At 43.0% G+C, this 18,849-nt stretch overlaps 1 protein-coding gene across 1 annotated transcript in view; it reads right to left on the minus strand.

Moving 5' to 3' along the window:
- Window positions 1–12,474: 12,474 nt before the first annotated feature.
- The window catches only part of LOC139421561 (voltage-dependent P/Q-type calcium channel subunit alpha-1A-like), a 192,606-nt gene continuing 186,231 nt past the window's right edge, over window positions 12,475–18,849 (minus strand). Inside the window, exons 47-48 of the mRNA XM_071172579.1 lie at window positions 18,345–18,655; window positions 12,475–17,469 (exon numbers count right to left, since the gene is read on the minus strand). Coding sequence (XP_071028680.1) covers window positions 16,687–17,469; window positions 18,345–18,655 — 1,094 coding nt within the window. The 3' untranslated portion in view covers window positions 12,475–16,686. The remainder of the gene's footprint in view (window positions 17,470–18,344; window positions 18,656–18,849) is intronic.

Genomic DNA, 18,849 nt, shown 5'->3' on the forward strand with positions numbered 1-18,849 from the left:
ATCACTCTCTCTACTATTATTCGGACCTTTCACATTCTTAAAATAAAGTGGTGATCCTAACTGACCTAAGACAGGGAATTTCTACTCGGATTAAACGTCAGAAATTGTGAAAAACTGAGTTTAAATGTAAACTTCCGTCTTCAACTGTATGTGGGAACATCCTTCAAGACTGTTGGAAAAACATTCCTCATGAAGCTGGTTGAGAGAATGCCTAGAGTGTACAAAGCTGTCATCAAGGAAAAGGGTGGCTACTTTGAAGAATCTAAAATTTGAAATATATTTTGATTTTTACACTTTTTTGCTTACTACATGATTCCATATGTGTTATTTCATAGTGTTGATTGTCTTTATAATTATTCTACAATGTAGAAATTAGTAAAAAATAAAGAAAAACCTTTTATGAATAGGTTTGTCCAAACGTTTGAATGGTACTGTATGTAAATAAGTTATTTCTGTTTCTTATTTGTAAGAAATTTTCACACTTATCTAAAAACCTGTTTTTGCTTTGTCATTATGCGTTATTGTGTGTAAATTGATGAGGGGAAAAATGTGGAAAAGGGGATGGGTCTGAATACATTACAAATGCAGTGTCTTAGCTGTTGATAAGAGCTAGTTAAAGGAGTAATCCGTTTGGAGAAGAATTAAAAATAGCAATTGTTTTGGATTATTTTTCCTTATGATCCATGGAAGCAAATGTGAAACCAGTAATATGGAAGCAAACTGAAAATCATATCAACACGACATGCATTGTTGCCCCTGTGACATTATAAAAAATATGTTTTAATTTTGTGCCCTCATAATTTGCATTGATTAAATTTGGAGACACAAACTATAGGCTTCTGTAGGGCTGGACGAGTTGATGTATGTGCTATAGAATGTTTTAATTATATGCCTAGGCTTTTCTCTGTTTTATTTTACCATTTGTATCATGTTAGATATTAGCCATGGTCGGGAGCCACTTTCAGTAATACCCACATAAATGTAAAACTGTCACATTAGTGTTTGTTTTCTTCAATTTGTAGCTTACATTTCACATCATTCCATATACAGTTCCATGATTTGTGAGGATTACAGGACTATTGTTCAACCCTTATTGTACACTTGTTTCCACCTTCCAATAGCTCATGGTTTGACCTTGGATATGACAACTTTCAGGATGAATCAAACCAATGTATTTGGATTAATCAATATATTTCATGTGTAAAGGCTCTCCTAACCCCAAAAATACAAGATCAGAGTATTTTGAAATCTACCAGTTGCTGAAACAGAGTCAAATATGCATATACCGTATTTGGTGGGTTTCTTTCATTGATCCCTATATTCTGAACCCATTGTATTCTATTCTCAATATATTCTAGTGAGTCAGTTGTCAAAATTCGAATTAAAGGTACACCGTATTTAAAGGGACGGCTTAAGATAAATGTATTGATAACACTATTGAATGAAAACTACACGAGAAAATCTGTTTGCAAGCAAGTGGGAGTCTGAATACCAACTACTGAGAATTGAATAGGAAAGGTAACTGAACTAAATTACTATCGCCCCGCAGCACTCACTTCTGCCATCATGAACTGCTTTTAGAGGCTAATCAAGGATCATATCACCTCAACCTTACCTGACACCCTAGACCCACTTCAATTTTCTTACCGCCCCAATAGATCCACAGACGATGCAATTACCATCACTATGCACACTGCCCTATCCCATCTGGACAAGAGGAATACCTATGTAAGAATACTGAGACTGAGACAAATCTATTTATATAGCCCTTCGTACATCAGCTGATATCTCAAAGTGCTGTACAGAAACCCAGCCTAAAACCACAAACAGCAAGCAATGCAGGTGTAGAAGCACGGTGGCTAGGAAAAACTCCCTAGAAAGGCCAAAATCTAGGAAGAAACTTAGAGAGGAACCATGCTATGTGGGGTGGCCAGTCCTCTTCTGGCTGTGCCGGGTGGAGATTACAACAGAACATGGCCAAGATGTTCAAATGTTCATAAATAATGGTCAAATAATAATAATAATCACAGGCAGAACAGTTGAAACTGGAGCAGGAGCACGGCCAGGTGGACTGGGGACAGCAAGGAGTCATCATGCCAGGTAGTCCTGAGGCATGGTCCTAGGGCTAAGGTCCTCCGAGAGAGAGAAAGAAAGAGAGAAAGAGAGAATTAGAGAGAGCATACCTAAATTCACACTGGACACCGGAAAGGACAGGGGAAGTACTCCAGATATAACAAACTGACCCTAGCCCCCCGACACATAAACTACTGCAGCATAAATACTGGCGGCTAAGACAGGAGGGGTCAGGAGACACTGTGGCCCCATCTGATGATATCCCCCGGACAGGGCCAAACAGGAAGAATATAACCCCACCCACTTTGCCAAAGCACAGCCCCCACACCACTAGAGGGATATCTTCAACCACCAACTTACCATCCTGAGACAAGGCCGAGTGTAGCCCACAAAGATCTGCGCCACGGCACAACCCAAGGGGGGGCGCCAACCCAGACAGGAAGATCACATCAGTGACTCATCCCACTAAAGTGAAAGAGCACCAGTAAGCCAGTGACTCAGCCCCTGTAATAGGGTTAGAGGCAGAGAATCCCAGTGGAAAGAGGGGAACCGGCCAGGTCAGAGACTGCAAGGGCGGTTCGTTGCTCCAGAGCCTTTCCGTTCACCTTCACATTCCTGGGCCAGACGACACTCAATCATATGACCCACTGAAGAGATGAATCTTCAGTAAAGACTTAAAGGTTGAGACAGAGTTTGCGTCTCTCACATGGGTAGGCAGACCATTCCATAAAAATGGAGCTCGTTGCTCCAGAGCCTTTCCGTTCACCTTCACATTCCTGGGCCAGACGACACTCAATCATATGACCCACTGAAGAGATGAATCTTCAGTAAAGACTTAAAGGTTGAGACAGAGTTTGCGTCTCTCACATGGGTAGGCAGACCATTCCATAAAAATGGAGCTCTATAGGAGAAAGCCCAGCCTCCAGCTGTTTGCTTAGAAATTCTAGGGACAATTAAGAGGCCTGCGTCTTGTGACCGTAGCGTACGTGTAGGTATATACGGCAGTACCAAATCAGAGAGATAGGTAGGAGCAAGCCCATGTAATGCTTTGTAGGTTAGCAGTAAAACCTTGAAATCAGCCCTTGCCTTGACAGGAAGCCAGTGTAGGGAGGCTAGCACTGGAGTAATATGATCAAATTTTGGGGTTCTAGTCAGGATTCTAGCAGCCGTATTTAGCACTAACTGAAGTTTATTTAGTGCTTTATCCGGGTAGCTGGAAAGTAGAGCATTGCAGTAGTCTAAACTAGAAGTAACAAAAGCATGGATTAATTTTTCTGCATCCTTTTGGGACAAAAAGTTTCAGATTTTTGCAATGTTACGTAGATGGAAAAAAGCTGTCCTTGAAACTGTCTTGATATGTTCGTCAAAAGAGAGATCAGGGTCCAGAGTAACACCGAGGTCCTTCACAGTTTTATTTGAGACGACTGTACAACCATTAAGATTAATTGTCAGATTCAACAGAAGATCTCTTTGTTTCTTGGGACCTAGAACAAGCATCTCTGTTTTGTCCGAGTTTAAAAGTAGAACGTTTGCAGCCATCCACTTCCTTATGTCTGAAACACAGGCTTCTAGCGAGGGCAATTTTGGGGCTTCACCATGTTTCATTGAAATGTACAGCTGTGTGTCATCCGCATAGCAGTGAAAGTTAAAATTATGTTTTCGAATGACATCCCCAAGAGGTAAAATATATAGTGAAAACAATAGTGGTCCTAAAACGGAACCTTGAGGAACACCGAAATGTACAGTTGATTTGTCAGAAGACAAACCACCACAGAGATAAACTGACATCTTTCTGACAGATAAGATCTAAACCAGGCCAAAACTTGTCCGTGTAGACCAATTTGGGTTTCCAATCTCTCCAAAAGAATGTGGTGATCGATGGTATCAAAAGAGGCACTAAGGTCTAGGAGCACAAGGACAGATGCAGAGCCTCGGTCTGATGCCATTAAAAGGTCATTTACCACCTTCACAAGTGAAGACTCAGTGCTATGATGGGTCTAAAACCAAACTGAAGCATTTTGTATACATTGTCTGTCTTCAGGAAGGCAGTGAGTTGCAACAGCCTTTTCTAACATTTTTGAGAGGAATGGAAGATTCGATATAGGCCGATAGTTTAAAAAAAAAATAATTTGGGTCAAGGTTTGGCTTTTTCAAGAGAGGCTTTATTACTGCCACTTTTAGTGAATTTGGTACACATCCAGTGGATAGAGAGCCATTTATTATGTTCAACATAGGAGGGCCAAGCACAGGAAGCAGCTCTTTCAGTAGTTTAGTTGGAATAGGGTCTAGTATGCAGCTTGAAGGTTTAGAGGCCATGATTATTTTCATCATTGTGTCAAGAGATATAGTACTAAAACACTTGAGTGTCTCTCTTGATCCTAGGTCCTGGCAGACTTGTGCAGACTCAGGATAACTGAGTCCATAATTTGCTTTCTAATGATCATCATCTTTTCCTCAAAGAAGTTCATGAATTTATTACTGCTGAAGTGAAAGCCATCCTCTCTTGGGGAATGCTGCTTTTTGGTTAGCTTTGCGACAGGATAAAAAAATGAATTTCGGGTTTGTTCTTATTTTCCTCAATTAAGTTGGAAAAATAGGATGATTGAGCAGCAGTAAGGGCTCCTCGATACTGCACGGTACTCTTTCCAAGCTAGTCGGAAGACTTCCAGTTTGGTGTGGCGCCATTTCCGTTCCAATTTTCTGGAAGCTGCTTCAGAGCTCGGGTATTTTCTGTATACCAGGGAGCTAGTTTCTTATGAGTAATGTTTTTAGTTTTTAGGGGTGCAACTGCATCTAGGGTATTGCGCAAGGTTAAATTGAGTTCCTCAGTTACAGTGGGGCAAAAAAGTATTTAGTCAGCCACCAATTGTGCAAGTTCTCCCAATTAAAAACATGAGGGAGGCCTGTAATTTTCATCATAGTTACACTTCAACTATGACAGACAAAATGAGGAAAAAAAATCCAGAAAATCACATTGTAGGATTTTTAATGAATTTATTTGCAAATTATGGTGGAAAAGAAGAATTGTGTACCTATGATGACAATTACACGCCTCTCTCATCTTTTTAAGTGGGAGAACTTGCACAATTGGTGGCTGACTAAATACTTTTTTGCCCCACTGTAGGTGGTTAACTGATTCTACACTCGCCAGTTTTAGCTTTAGCCAGCACCATCTTCAGATTAGCCTTAACGTCGGTAGCCCTGCCCCCTGGTAAACAGTGTATGATCGCTGGATGATTCGTTTTAAGTCTAATACTGCGGTTAATGGAGTCACCAATGACTAGATTTTTCAATTTGTCAGAGCTAATAGTGGGAAGCTTCGGAGTCTCAGACCCCGTAACGGGAGGAGTAGAGACAAGAGAAGACTCGGCCTCTGACTCCGACCCGCTGCTTAATGGGGAAAACCGGTTAAAAGTTTCTGTCGGCTGAATGAGCGACACCGGTTGAGCGTTCCTACAGTATTTCCCTCCAGAAACCGTGAGAAAGTGACGCTGTTTCATCCTTTCACACACTGAAATTACCCTTGCCTAATGATCTTACACTGAAATTACCCTTGCCTAACGATTGCGTCTGAAGCTGGGCTTGTAGCACAGCTATCTTCACCATAAGGTGATCGTTCTCCTGTATATTATGAGTACAGCGACTGCAATTATAAGGCATCATGTTAATGTTACTACTTAGCTTCAGCTGTTGGGAGGTCCTGACAAACCACGTCCAGATAAAGCATCCGGAGTGAAAAAGTTGAATGAAAAAAAAGTTGAGGGAAAAACAAAAATATAAACAGTAATTAAAAAGTAAAAACCGTAAAGTTGTCAGGTAGCAAAGTAAGGTTGGCAATAAAATGCACAGCAACACGTAAACAAGTCTGCAAGTCGTGACCGGAAATGGCGTCAATCAATGAAGCAGGTACAGGGGATGCATTTGGTACCTCTACCTACATGTACATATTACCTCAATTACCTCGACTAACCGGTACCCCCGCGTATTGACTCTGTCCCAGAACCTGCTGTTTTTAGCCTCCATATTGACTCTGTACCGTAACCTGCTGTATATAGCCTCCATATTGACTCTGTACCGGAATCTGCTGCATATAGCCTCCATATTGACTCTGTACCGGAACCTGCTGTTTATAGCCTCCATATTGACTCTGTACCGGAACCTGCTGTTTATAGCCTCCATATTGACTCTGTACTGGAACCTGCTGTATATAGCCTCCATATTGACTCTGTACCGTAATCTGCTGCATATAGCCTCCATATTGACTCTGTACCGGAACCTGCTGCATATAGCCTCCATATTGACTCTGTACTGGAACCTGCTGTATATAGCCTCTGTCGTGTCTTTGGCTATGCCTGATTAAGTGATATGACATCCTATTCTATAAAATAATATCTCCGTAATTAATATTACCTGATTGAGCTAATCATGTAAATGTAATTAACTAGAGAGTCGGGCACCACGAAATAATATTTATAGAGCTGTCATCTTCCGAATAAACTCTTAAAACCTCTACTGACTCCCCATCCCGCATGTGGGAGCGTAATCATCGCCTGACACTAATTAGCATAACGCAACGGACATAAATATTCCTAGAAAATATTCCTATTCATGAAAATCACAAGTGAAATATATTGAGACACAGCTTAGCCTTTTGTTAATCACCCTGTCATCTCAGATTTTCAAAATATGCTTTACAGCCAAAGCTAGACAAGCATTTGTGTAAGTTTATTGATAGCCTAGCATAGCATTTTGTCCAGCTAGCAGCAGGTAACTTGGTCACGGAAAACAGAAAAGCAATCAAATTAAATTGTTTACCTTTGATGAGCTTCGGATGTTTTCACTCACGAGACTCCCAGTTAGATAGCAAATGTTCCTTTTTTCAAAAAATATTATTCTTCACGTTTGGCTGAGAAATTGCCCGGAAATTGTAGTCACGAATACGGCAATTTTTTTTCCAAATTAGCTCCATAATATCGACAGAAACATGGCAAACGTTGTTTATAATCAATCCTCAACGTGTTTTTCAATTATCTATTCGATAATATATCCATCGGGACAATTCGTTTTTCAGTAGGACCGATTGGAGTAATGGCTACCTCTGTATTTTACGAGAGAATCTCTCTGGGGGCATCAGGTGACCACTTGCGTAATGAAGCCACCTACGGCTATTCTTCAACATAAATGCGTAAAACTACGTCACAATGCTGTAGACACCTTGGGAAATACGTAGAAAGCGTAATCTGATTGATAGCCCATTCACAGCTCAATAGGGACTCATTGGAACGCAGAGCTTTCAAAACCTGGGCCACTTCCGGATTGGATTTTTCTCAGGCTTTCGCCTGCAACATCAGGTCTGTTATACTCACAGACAATATCTTTACAGTTTTGGAAACATTAGTGTTTTCTATCCTAAGCTGTCAATTATATGCATATTCTAGCATCTTGTCCTGACAAAATATCCTGTTTACTACAGGAAAGTTTTTTTTTCTCCAAAAATGAAAATACTGCCCCCGAGTCACAACAGGTTTTAAAGACCTAGTAATATTTTACATCAATAGCAGTCAATATTAATCGTCATCTTAATTCAGTCTCATCTGAAAGTTGTAAATTCTTGGTTATCTGCACGAACCCTGGCTAACATTCAGTAATACAAAATTGGGTTGAATTATTTATTTACTAAATACCTAACTAATCACACAGAATTACACATACACATAATTAAACCATAACTTGATTACAAATTACGTCATAAAGGAAAACGTCCCTAGCGGGAGGAACAGATATGACAGCTTGTTACACAAAAGAAAAGGGGCTGGGTTTGAGTGAAAGAGCGGGAAGACTGAGGAACAAAGGGAAGAAGCTGTGCTATCGTAAATACAGTATTTTATGCATTCTAAATTACCGCCCACTTGGAAAAGGAAAATGCAATAAATATTTACTCTGAGCTGCGCTTCGGTAGGTTGGTGGTAGATGGAAGGCCATGTTGCCCAACCGAGTCCTTTGATGAATGTCTCTGGTTGTCAATTGGATACGTTGTAGTAACGTCGTTGAGTGATAGACGGGATACTCTGTCTGTTCCTTCCTAACCCTCGTTTGCATCTGCTGTTGCTAACTCAACGGCTAGGAGGTATCACTTCTGTAGTGAATAAGAGTTCAAATTTTAAACCATTCGCAACCAAAGCTCACGCTGATGTTGGCTTCGTTCTGTAGTTATTATCTGAACCATTCTGACATAGGACCGTCGTCCTCATATCCTCGGAACAGGAGGTTACATTGTCGTCAAGGGCATATATAGGAAGGGAGAGGAGGGCGTGTTTGAAAAGTTTTATAGCCCATGTCCCTTCACAGGGGCTGGCCACTGATTGAGCAGAGCCCTATCTTATGAAAACCCAAATCTCACATTTTAGAAGCTAAAATCACATTTCATCCCATCACGAATAATTTCATATTCAAACATTTAAATTGAACAACAATTCCATGTGAATCCGATAACTCTAATGTGTAGACTTTCCACTGTAGAGTTTATGTCATCTTTTCATTGATAAGAATATCTCAGATGACAACCGAACTGACATCATATTCATTAAGTACCAACGCATATGTTCCATTGGCCAGATTACCAGAATATAGTTAATTTCCCCCCACCTTCTGATGTTCCCAGAATCTCTATGTTAACCAAGGGTTTTGCAAATGTAACATCAGTAGGGTAGAGAGAGGAAAAAGGGGGGAAGAGGTATTTATGACTGTCATAAACCTATCTCCCCAGGCCAACGTCATGACACCTCCATATTGACTCTGTACTGGAACCTGCTGTTTATAGCCTCCATATTGACTCTGTACTGGAACCCCCTGTATATAGCCTCCATATTGACTCTGTACCGGAACCTGCTGTATATAGCCTCCATATTGACTCTGTACTGGAACCTGCTGTATATAGCCTCCATATTGACTCTGTACTGGAACCCCCTGTATATAGCCTCCATATTGACTCTGTACCGGAACCCCCTGTTTATAGCCTCCATATTGACTCTGTACCGGAACCTGCTGTATATAGCCTCCATATTGACTCTGTACTGGAACCCCCTGTATATAGCCTCCATATTGACTCTGTACCGGAACCTGCTGTATATAGCCTCCATATTGACTCTGTACTGGAACCACCTGTATATAGCCTCCATATTGACTCTGTACTGGAACCCCCTGTATATAGCCTCCATATTGACTCTGTACCGGAACCTGCTGTATATAGCCTCCATATTGACTCTGTACTGGAACCTGCTGTATATAGCCTCCATATTGACTCTGTACTGGAACCCCCTGTATATAGCCTCCATATTGACTCTGTACCGGAATCTGCTGTATATAGCCTCCATATTGACTCAGTACCGGAACCTGCTGTATATAGCCTCCATATTGACTCTGTACCGGAACCTGCTGTATATAGCCTCCATATTGACTCTGTATCGGTACCTGCTGTTTATAGCCTCCATATTGACTCTGTACTGGAACCCCCTGTTTATAGCCTCCATATTGACTCTGTACTGGAACCCCCTGTTTATAGCCTCCATATTGACTCTGTACTGGAACCACCTGTATATAGCCTCCATATTGACTCTGTACTGGAACCCCCTGTATATAGCCTCCATATTGACTCTGTACTGGAACCCCCTGTATATAGCCTCCATATTGACTCTGTACCGGAACCTGCTGTATATAGCCTCCATATTGACTCTGTACTGGAACCCCCTGTATATAGCCTCCATATTGACTCTGTACTGGAACCCCCTGTATATAGCCTCCATATTGACTCTGTACCGGAACCTGCTGCATATAGCCTCCATATAGACTCTGTACCGGAACCTGCTGTATATAGCCTCACTACTGTTATTTTACTGTTGCTCCTTAATTATTATTATTTAAAAAATATATATATTCTTGAAACTGCATTGTTGGTTAATGGCTAGTGAATACCTGTTGTATTCGGCGCATTATTTCATTTTATTATATTTTATTTTAGAGGCTGCTGCCCTATATAGATAGACATGGAATCACTGGCCATGTTAATAATGGAACACTAGTCACTTTAATAATGTTTACATGCTTTACTCTTCTCATATGTATTTACTGTATTATATTCTACTGTATTTTAGTCAATGCCACTCCAACATTGCTCGTCCTAATATTTATATATTTCTTAATGCCATTCTTTTACTTTTAGATTTGTGTGTATTTTTGTGAATTGTTAGATATTACTGCACTGTTGGAGCTAGGAACACAAGCATTTCACTACACCTGCAATAACATCTGTTAATGTGTGTATGTGACCAATAACATCTGTTAATGTGTGTATGTGACCAATAACATCTGTTAATGTGTGTATGTGACCAATAACATCTGCTAACATGTGTATGTGACCAATAACATTTGATTTGATTTGAAAGGTGTGCGTAGGAAAGGCATATATTTCCTATATCGGAATCGGGCCCCTTGGAGAGTAGGCTATACTAGCCCATGGAGTGTGAACAATGTTGTTTATTCTGCCTTCCACCTTAGCTGTGTGTTTGGTCTGGCCCGGGTATGGAAGGAGTAGGGGAGAGAAATGAAGGAAAGAGGGAGGTGGAGGGAGAGAGCGGGGGAAATAGAGGGGGGCAGGATACAGGAAGTGGAGCTGGCAGCAGAATGCGGGGGAGGATGCGTGTGTGTGTGTGTGTGTCTGTGGGAGGGGGGTGGTGAAGTATTAGGGGTGTTATATATAGAACAGACATTAGAACAGAACACCTCACACATCCGCCTGGCTCACATCTGGCCAACAGGCAGCACCAGGAAAAGGGAGGGATGGAGAGGAGGGAGAGAGCGAGGGGTTGTGTACCTCTGGCAGTTACATGACATTTCAATAGCACAGCTAATTGGATTAATAAAGGAAGCAGAGTGAAATAAAACTTTAGTTAGTTATCCTGATAATACAGATTTTTCCTATCAATTATTGGAGGTTTTTTTATGAGCCAGTTTCAGGGTTTCCATCTCACCTGCACAGTATTTATTCCTGCGTTCTTCCATTTGATGAACAGACAATGTCTCAATAAAATAGATAGGTAACAACTGAAAGTCTGCATACTGCTTTATAACTTGTTATACACATGCATACGTTTTTATGATGTCTTACTATAAGGCTTTTAATACGGTTGTCACCTACATATTCACTTTTAGATGAGTGCATCATACAACAGCAGAATGAACTGAAATGTGTGAGGAGAGAAAAGGTGAGCAGAGAAGAAGCATGTTTTTAGACAGGAGGAAATACAGTGGAGAAAAAAGGAGGAATGCGGTGGAGGAATGTGTGAGGAGAGAAGAGATGGACATAAGGTAGGAGAAGAGAGAGGTAGGTTGAGGGAAGGATATGGGGCATTGGGGGAGCAGAGAGGGGCCGGTTGAGGGAAAGAATGTGGGGGTCTTAGGGAAAGGGGGAAGGAGTGGAGAATAGGAGGGGAGTAGAGGTGTGGAATGTGACATCGGCCCATTGATTGTACTGCTAATGTTTCAAGCAGCAATCTGATCTGAAGCTGTCCTCTCTAAAGTACACAGAACACACAGGGCAAGCAGGGGGGACACTAGAAACAGACCAGAACACACAGGGTAGACAGGGGGGACACTAGAAACAGCCCAGAACACACAGGGTAGACAGGGGGGACACTAGAAACAGACCAGAACACACAGGGTAGACATGGGGGACACTAGAAACAGCCCAGAACACACAGGGTAGGCAGGGGGGACACAAGAAACAGACCAGAACACACAGGGTAGGCAGGGGGAACACAAGAAACAGACTAGAACACACTGGGCAGGTAGGGGGAACACTAGAAACAGCCCAGAACACACAGGGTAGGCAGGGGGGACACTAGAAACAGACTAGAATATATAGGCTAGGGAGGGGGAACACTAGAAACAGACCAGAACACAGGGAAGGCTGGAATAACAATAGAAACAGACCAGAACACACCCAGTGGGCACACAATGGTTGAATCAACTTTGTTTCCATGTCATTTCAATGAAATTACGTTGGAATAGAGGTTGAACTGATGTCTGTACCCAGTGGGACAGGGCAGGCAGGGGAACACTAGAAACAGCCCAGAACACACAGGGCAGGCAGGGGGAACACTAGAAACAGACGGGAGTTAGCAGAGACACCATATTTACACTCCTAAATCCACGTATACACACTACCTTACACACTCTGTTACACACATCAAACGTCTCTACTTCTCCAAATCTATAACCCCATGCAAACACACTCTCATTCTCACTATAATACACCCTTTCACTCAAACATACGCACACATTCAAGCATACACTTGAAAACACACACAAAAAAAGAAACGGAAGTCTCTCCAGACCAACAGTGTGCATTCTCTCTGGTTTTTATTCATTAGGAAGAATTCTGTCTGGAATTACAAAATGCACGGGTAGAAATAGCGGTGAGATAGGTTGAGAGTGTGAGAGATAAGAGTGAGAGAGAAATAGAGAGGGAGTGAGTGAGAGATAAAAGATCCCACAGCCAGAGTTTTAAGGGTTACATCATCAGATTTGGCTGGCTCCTGGCCCCACCCAAAAGTAGGCAGGGATATCCCCATCTCTTTTAATTTGATTCTCTTCTTTAAAACAGGAGTTCTCTTTTTTTGTAGTGTCCTGAACATGGTTGTGTAGTGTCTCACCTCCATGTTTACAGTTAACAGCTGGCAACATAAATAAACAAACCAACTTCGATTCTCAGCTGATGTTTTTTTTTTTTTATATATTTTTTAAACCTTTTTTGTTCTCAAAAATAGAAGGAAGAAAGAAAACATGTTGCTTAGTAAAAACATCTATCTATATTCATATATTTTTTAAAATCTGAATTCATATTCTTATTTTTTGATTCCTGAAGATGACTGTTCACCCACGGTGTGGCATGCACATAGCACATGCAGTTCTGGAAGTAGATGTTTTCCCTTTTTTTGGTATTTTTTTGGTACTTAAAATGCTTTTATTTCTATGTTTTCCATAGCAGCTCATACATTGCTTTTTGAAGAAACAGTGGGGTTATTTAGAATATGTGTTGTTAGTGGATGGTTGGTCAGTACAGGACACAATGATTGACAGTGAATGTTAGGGCCTCTCATAGTTTCAATTGTAGGGTGATTGACATCTTATTTCATCTTGCACACAGACACACAAACATTCTGACACTCGCTCACAAACACAGGCTAACTCACACACACACACACACACACACACACACACACACACACACACACACACACACACACACACACACACACACACACACACACACACACACACACACACACACACTTACCAACTCAAATGTCATCACAAAATATTCAAAGCAAATAAACAAATGAAATGAAATATCCAACGAAAACAGCTAGCTATTGATGTACACACACACATTGAATGTACACACACATTCTTGCTATAAAAGAATGCATTCATACACAGACACACACGCAAACGCACACACGCCATACGCACGTACATGCATACTTGCTACAGCCAAGAGCTACATACTGAGAGTGTATCTGTATATTCCTATCTTATCAGTGTTGTGATGTGACTTATACACATCTATGACATTCCTACGTTAGATGAATACTGTAAAGGCAATGTGCCTGTGCACTTTCTGGTCAAAGTGTGGTACATAGAATCATGGGATATATCTTTACAGTACATCAGAATCCAGATATGTGCAGATCTAACTGCGCTATATCTATGGCAGCCGTGAACAAACACTGTTACCTGACGCTAATGGTTTTGACATGGGGTGTAATAATAAGAATAATAATGACAATTCTAATAAATGAATGGTTCACTATGGCAATCCTCAAAGTCCGGCAACTGTGAGAGAGACACTGTACGGGACAGTGGTGGGTATTAGGATGGATGTTAGGTTGAGGGGCACAAAGACACACAAAAAGAGAATAGGGTGACACAGGACACAGAGGTTTGGCAGAAAAGACCCAGTCATTGTTTCTCCCATGCATTTTCATTGGCTGTGATACATGTCCTGTGCATTTGTGATTGGCTGTGTTACATGTCCTGAACACAAAGGAGGTGATCCACCAGTGACAGACAACACTTAAACCTTATGCTCCCAGTTTAAAGACAGATACGAAAACATTGGAATCCGACAGTCAAAATAGAAGGGGTGATCCAATGATACAATAGGACAGGGATGCAATGTATTGCATACAGTGCCACCTAGAGGGCCAAACTGGTAGAGGAGCTCTGTCTCATTACTGCTTTATCTGGTCTACTTTAGTCTGTAGACCCCGTTACCTAAGCAAGACCATTTAGCTGCCCTATATTTACCCAAATGATTAGTATATGTAAACAACTGTCCAATGAACAAGTATACATGTCAGATACATGATTTCCTGTATGATGTTAGACATTGTCATTTTTTAAAAGTTCCTTTTCCCTTCCCCACCGTATTACACTGTATCAGAGTCATTCCTATGATTACTCCTGTTCCCACAATGCACCTCTCTGACAAAGCTCCGCCCACCAGCCGGACCAGTGGACCACCAACCAGACAGAACGTCTCACAAAAATAAGATGGTGACGCGCTGAGCACAATCGAATCGAAAGTAACAAACACAAATACAAGACTAAAATAATTCTCTCTCACAAGCATGAACATCGTCATCATCATCATCATCACCATTATCATCATCGTTATTATTATCATCATCGTCATTATCATAATCATCAATAGTATTGTTATCAGTATCTATAGAACCATTATCACTATTAATAACAAATAAACGAAAGGTGAAGAGGTTCCCTCCTTTCATCGGCCTTTCTTTCTCTCTCTCTCTTTTCATCGCTCTTTCAAACACAAACCCTGGAAGACTAGAGACATATCTCTGGTTTGAACGAGGCTATGCATCAGCAGATGAAGAGCCAATAAGGACCATGGAGCGTGCTTGTAACTTCCTCCCCCAGTTTCAACTCCCTTTTAATATGAACCTATAATATGTGGGGTCTGCGTTTTCATACTTTCCTGCCTTCTTTCCTTCCATGAAATAAAAGTAGGCCATGTAACAAAATATCTACTTCCTTGAAAATGATTGTGCAATCTCAGCCACATCAACAGTTATAATTTGGCACAGAGCATTTCAATAAGAACAAAGTGGGAAATAGATCATCCTGTCCCTCTGCATAAAAAAGGCTTGGACCTTGTGCTTCTCTTCCTCATCGCCTCATCTCTCCATCCATCCTAACTATCCTGATTATACATCCAGCACAGGAAGAGAGAGAGAGAGAGAGAGAGAGAGAGAGGGACGCCTCATCTCTCCATCCATCCTAACTATCCTGATTATACATCCAGCACAGGAAGAGAGAGAGAGAGAGACGCCTCATCTCTCCATCCATCCTAACTATCCTGATTATACATCCAGCACAGGAAGAGAGAGAGAGAGAGAGAGAGAGAGGGACGCCTCAGGGAGAAGAGAGAGAAACAAAGGGATTACAGGAAAAAGAGAGAACCCCACAGACTAATATAGAAAGGACCCAGGGATAGTTTCCCCCACATTACAGTAGTTTCTCTTTGTTATCATTTTTTTGTATCAATCATGCAGGATTCCACAGGTTTTTAAACTCTGCAAGTTCCAACGAAGCTGTGCGGGTGCAACAGAAGAATCAAGCTTCAATGTTTCGAAGAAGAAGAAGAAGAAGAAGAGGAAGAGGGAAAAGTAGCAGCCGCAGGAGTAGAAGAAGAAATACTGAAGAAAATGTTTGTTTTTAAGTTTCTTTTTTTTTATGTTCACCATCCACTTTTTTATGCTTCTTCTCTACTCGGTTGGGGCGGAATCTTTTTTGGGGAGTTGGGGGGTTGGAATGGATAGATTCCGCCTACATAACCCCATCTCTCGTTCAGAGTTAGGGTGTGTGTCCCGGTGTCCCCCCCACTCCCCCCACCACACTCAGGTGGAAGGCTCATCATCACTGATGTCCTTATTAACAGTAAACACAGATGATAAAACTCATCAATATCTCCCCATCATCGGGGTTGGTGGTTGGTTTTTGCAACTAACGCAACTCCACTTAGTTCTCCGCAATGTCATAGTTTCTTGCGTTGATTACGTGATGATGGTCGTTGTGGCGGTTTTTAATTTGTTTCCAGAGGCGTAGCATCATGATACGTTGAGGAAAGCATCCGTCCCTGTATCATCCATTTTGAAATCATCCATTTTTGTCTCCTTGCATCTGATGAGCTGGGTTCCATTGTTTTTGGAGGAGGAATTGGTTTGTACTCCATACCCTGTTCACTAATTTCCACTCATCCTTCAGTGGTCCTCCTCCTCATCCCTTTATTCTAACTACCCCTTCCTCACTCCCTCCATCCCCGGGAAACACTGAGCAGCAGAAGAAACGAAAAGAAAAACAAACGGAAATAAGGAAAGAAAGAATCATGCCTTGGTTTCCCCTGTCTCATGGTGATCAGTGATCTGGCTGTGTGTTTTCCTGGGCTGGGAGGTAGGGACTGATAACTCAGACAGTGTGGTTGAGCCCTCCCTCCCTCCATCCATTCCATCCCTCCATAGTCTCCAGAGGCTAGCACCTGTTGTCATCCGTGTTGTTGTAGGGTTCGTGCAGGTCTTTAGTGCGGGGCCCTCTAGGCTGGGGAGGGGGGACCTTGTGGGGCCCGGGGTGGGTGGGGCCGTGGTGGTGTTGTGAGGAGGGGGAGGAGGCACGGTAGCCGTTGGGGAGGCGTCGAGTGGGGGGAGGCTGCTGCCCTTGGGGGGTGGGGGTGGTGTTGGGTGGGGGCGCGTGGCGGGAAGTCCTGGGCGAGGTGCGGGAGTGGGGGTTGTTGGGGTGGGGGTTGTTTGGGTGCGGGTTGATAGGGTGCTGCTGCTGTGGGTTTGGGGGATGGTTTAGCACGGGGAGAGTAGGGTGGTTGAGGGGGTGAGGTTTGTGAGGGTTGCCCTGTGTGGGGCTCTGCTCGTAGGGAGGCGGTTTGTGGTGCTCACGGTCGTAATCCTGGTAATCTTGGTTGTAGAAGCAGCCGTCGCCCTCCAGCGACCCACTCTCTCCTCCTTCTCCTCCTCCCCCATCCCCCCAGCGTGGAGGGAGGTGGCAGGCTTGGTTGGGTGAGCCATGGTGGGGTGGGGGAGGTCCCTGGGGGGGCTCAGGGGAAAAGCGGTGAGGGGCGGGGGCGGGATTGCGCCCCAGGGGCTGGGCTCCGGGAGGTGTGGCCATGGCTTTACGGACGACAGGAGAGTAGGTGACGTGTGGGCGGGGCGTTGCCGGGGTCTGAGGGAGTTGCCGACGGCCTCGTCTCGGGGTACTGGTCCCCGAGGTAGAGGGAGCGGGACTTTCGCTCACCGAACTACTGCCCTACACGAACATTGAAGGCAAATAAAAAAAGAACCATAAAATTAACGACGACACGAACAGAGAGAGGGAAGAAGAGAGAAAGGGAGGAAGGAAGAGAGAAAGTGAGGAAGAGAGAAAGGGAGGAAGAGGGAGAGAGGGGGGGAGAGAGAGAGATAGGTAAGAAGGAAGAGAGATAGGGAGGGAGGAAGAGAGAGGGAGGGAGGGAAAAGAAAGGGAGAGAGAAAAAGAGAGAGAGAAATACAAGGAGAAATAAATAAAGAGAGGGAGAGAGAGAACAACAGACAATAACAACAAGAACAACAACAGCAACGAGAAGAAGAAGAAGAAGAAGAAGAGAGCAATCAGGAGAGTGTGAGGGGAAGGAAGGATGCCGGGAAAAGAAAGACATAAAAAAGCAAGAAAGAAAGAGAAGAGATATATAGAAAATGATGGGAGTCAGCATACACCGTAGGAAACAGAGAAAAGCGATGAGTCATGAAGAATAAAGAGAGGACACAAAAACAACAGGAGAAAAGAAAAGAAGAGATCAGATCTGACACAGTAGGCCTCAAAATGGTGATTGTGAAGGTTCCCACAATGCACTCTTTCAATGTTGTTGCCTTGTTCAGTCTGTCTCTTATCTGAATCTAGGTTGTTAACCAATCACCTATGTGTGTAAGTGTGTGTCTAAACTGCTGAATCCTATAAACAACAATAGTTAATGAATAGACAATGTATGGAAGTGTCAAAAAGGGAAACACAAGAGATAGTCAGCCGCCTAAAGATATTTAGGCCAAGGAGATGGGGGAGACACTCAAGGTAGAACTAAAAGGAGAACCTGAGGCTAAAACAGTTAGGAAGGTGGTTCAATGTTGACACACATCATAGAAGCCCACCTGTCTTTGTGTCATGCACTCTCTGCCCTCGCTGGGTGACCGTGACCAGCGACGGTCGTGCTCCCTATCCCGGTCGTGGTCTCTGTCTCCTCGGGGCTGTCTGTGACCACCGTGCTCTCCCCCCCGGTCGGCGCGGTCGGCACGGTCTGGTGTGTAGCGCTCCTTGTCCACAGAGCCGCTGTGATGGTGGTGGTGATGGTGGTGGTGTTTGCGGTCTTTCTGCCGACCGCGGTCTCTGTCGCGGTCACGGTCCTTCTCCTTGGGTGGCAGGTCACCTGACTGAGTGGTGGTGCTCAAGTCTGTGCCCAGTCCTGCTGGAATGGAGGCCAGTTATTGTTGTCATCATGGTATCTCTAGTGTCTTTGTAACCATGACAACATGACAACATCAAACACACTTTGACACAGTAACAACTCAGGGAACTAAGCACGTTCTCCTCACACACTCTCTGACTCACACACATTATGAACCGTTCCTGACCAACGCATGCACACTCATTCTGTCT

The sequence above is a fragment of the Oncorhynchus clarkii genome, chromosome 12, assembly GCF_045791955.1.
Source record: "Oncorhynchus clarkii lewisi isolate Uvic-CL-2024 chromosome 12, UVic_Ocla_1.0, whole genome shotgun sequence".
Lineage (NCBI taxonomy): Eukaryota > Metazoa > Chordata > Actinopteri > Salmoniformes > Salmonidae > Oncorhynchus > Oncorhynchus clarkii.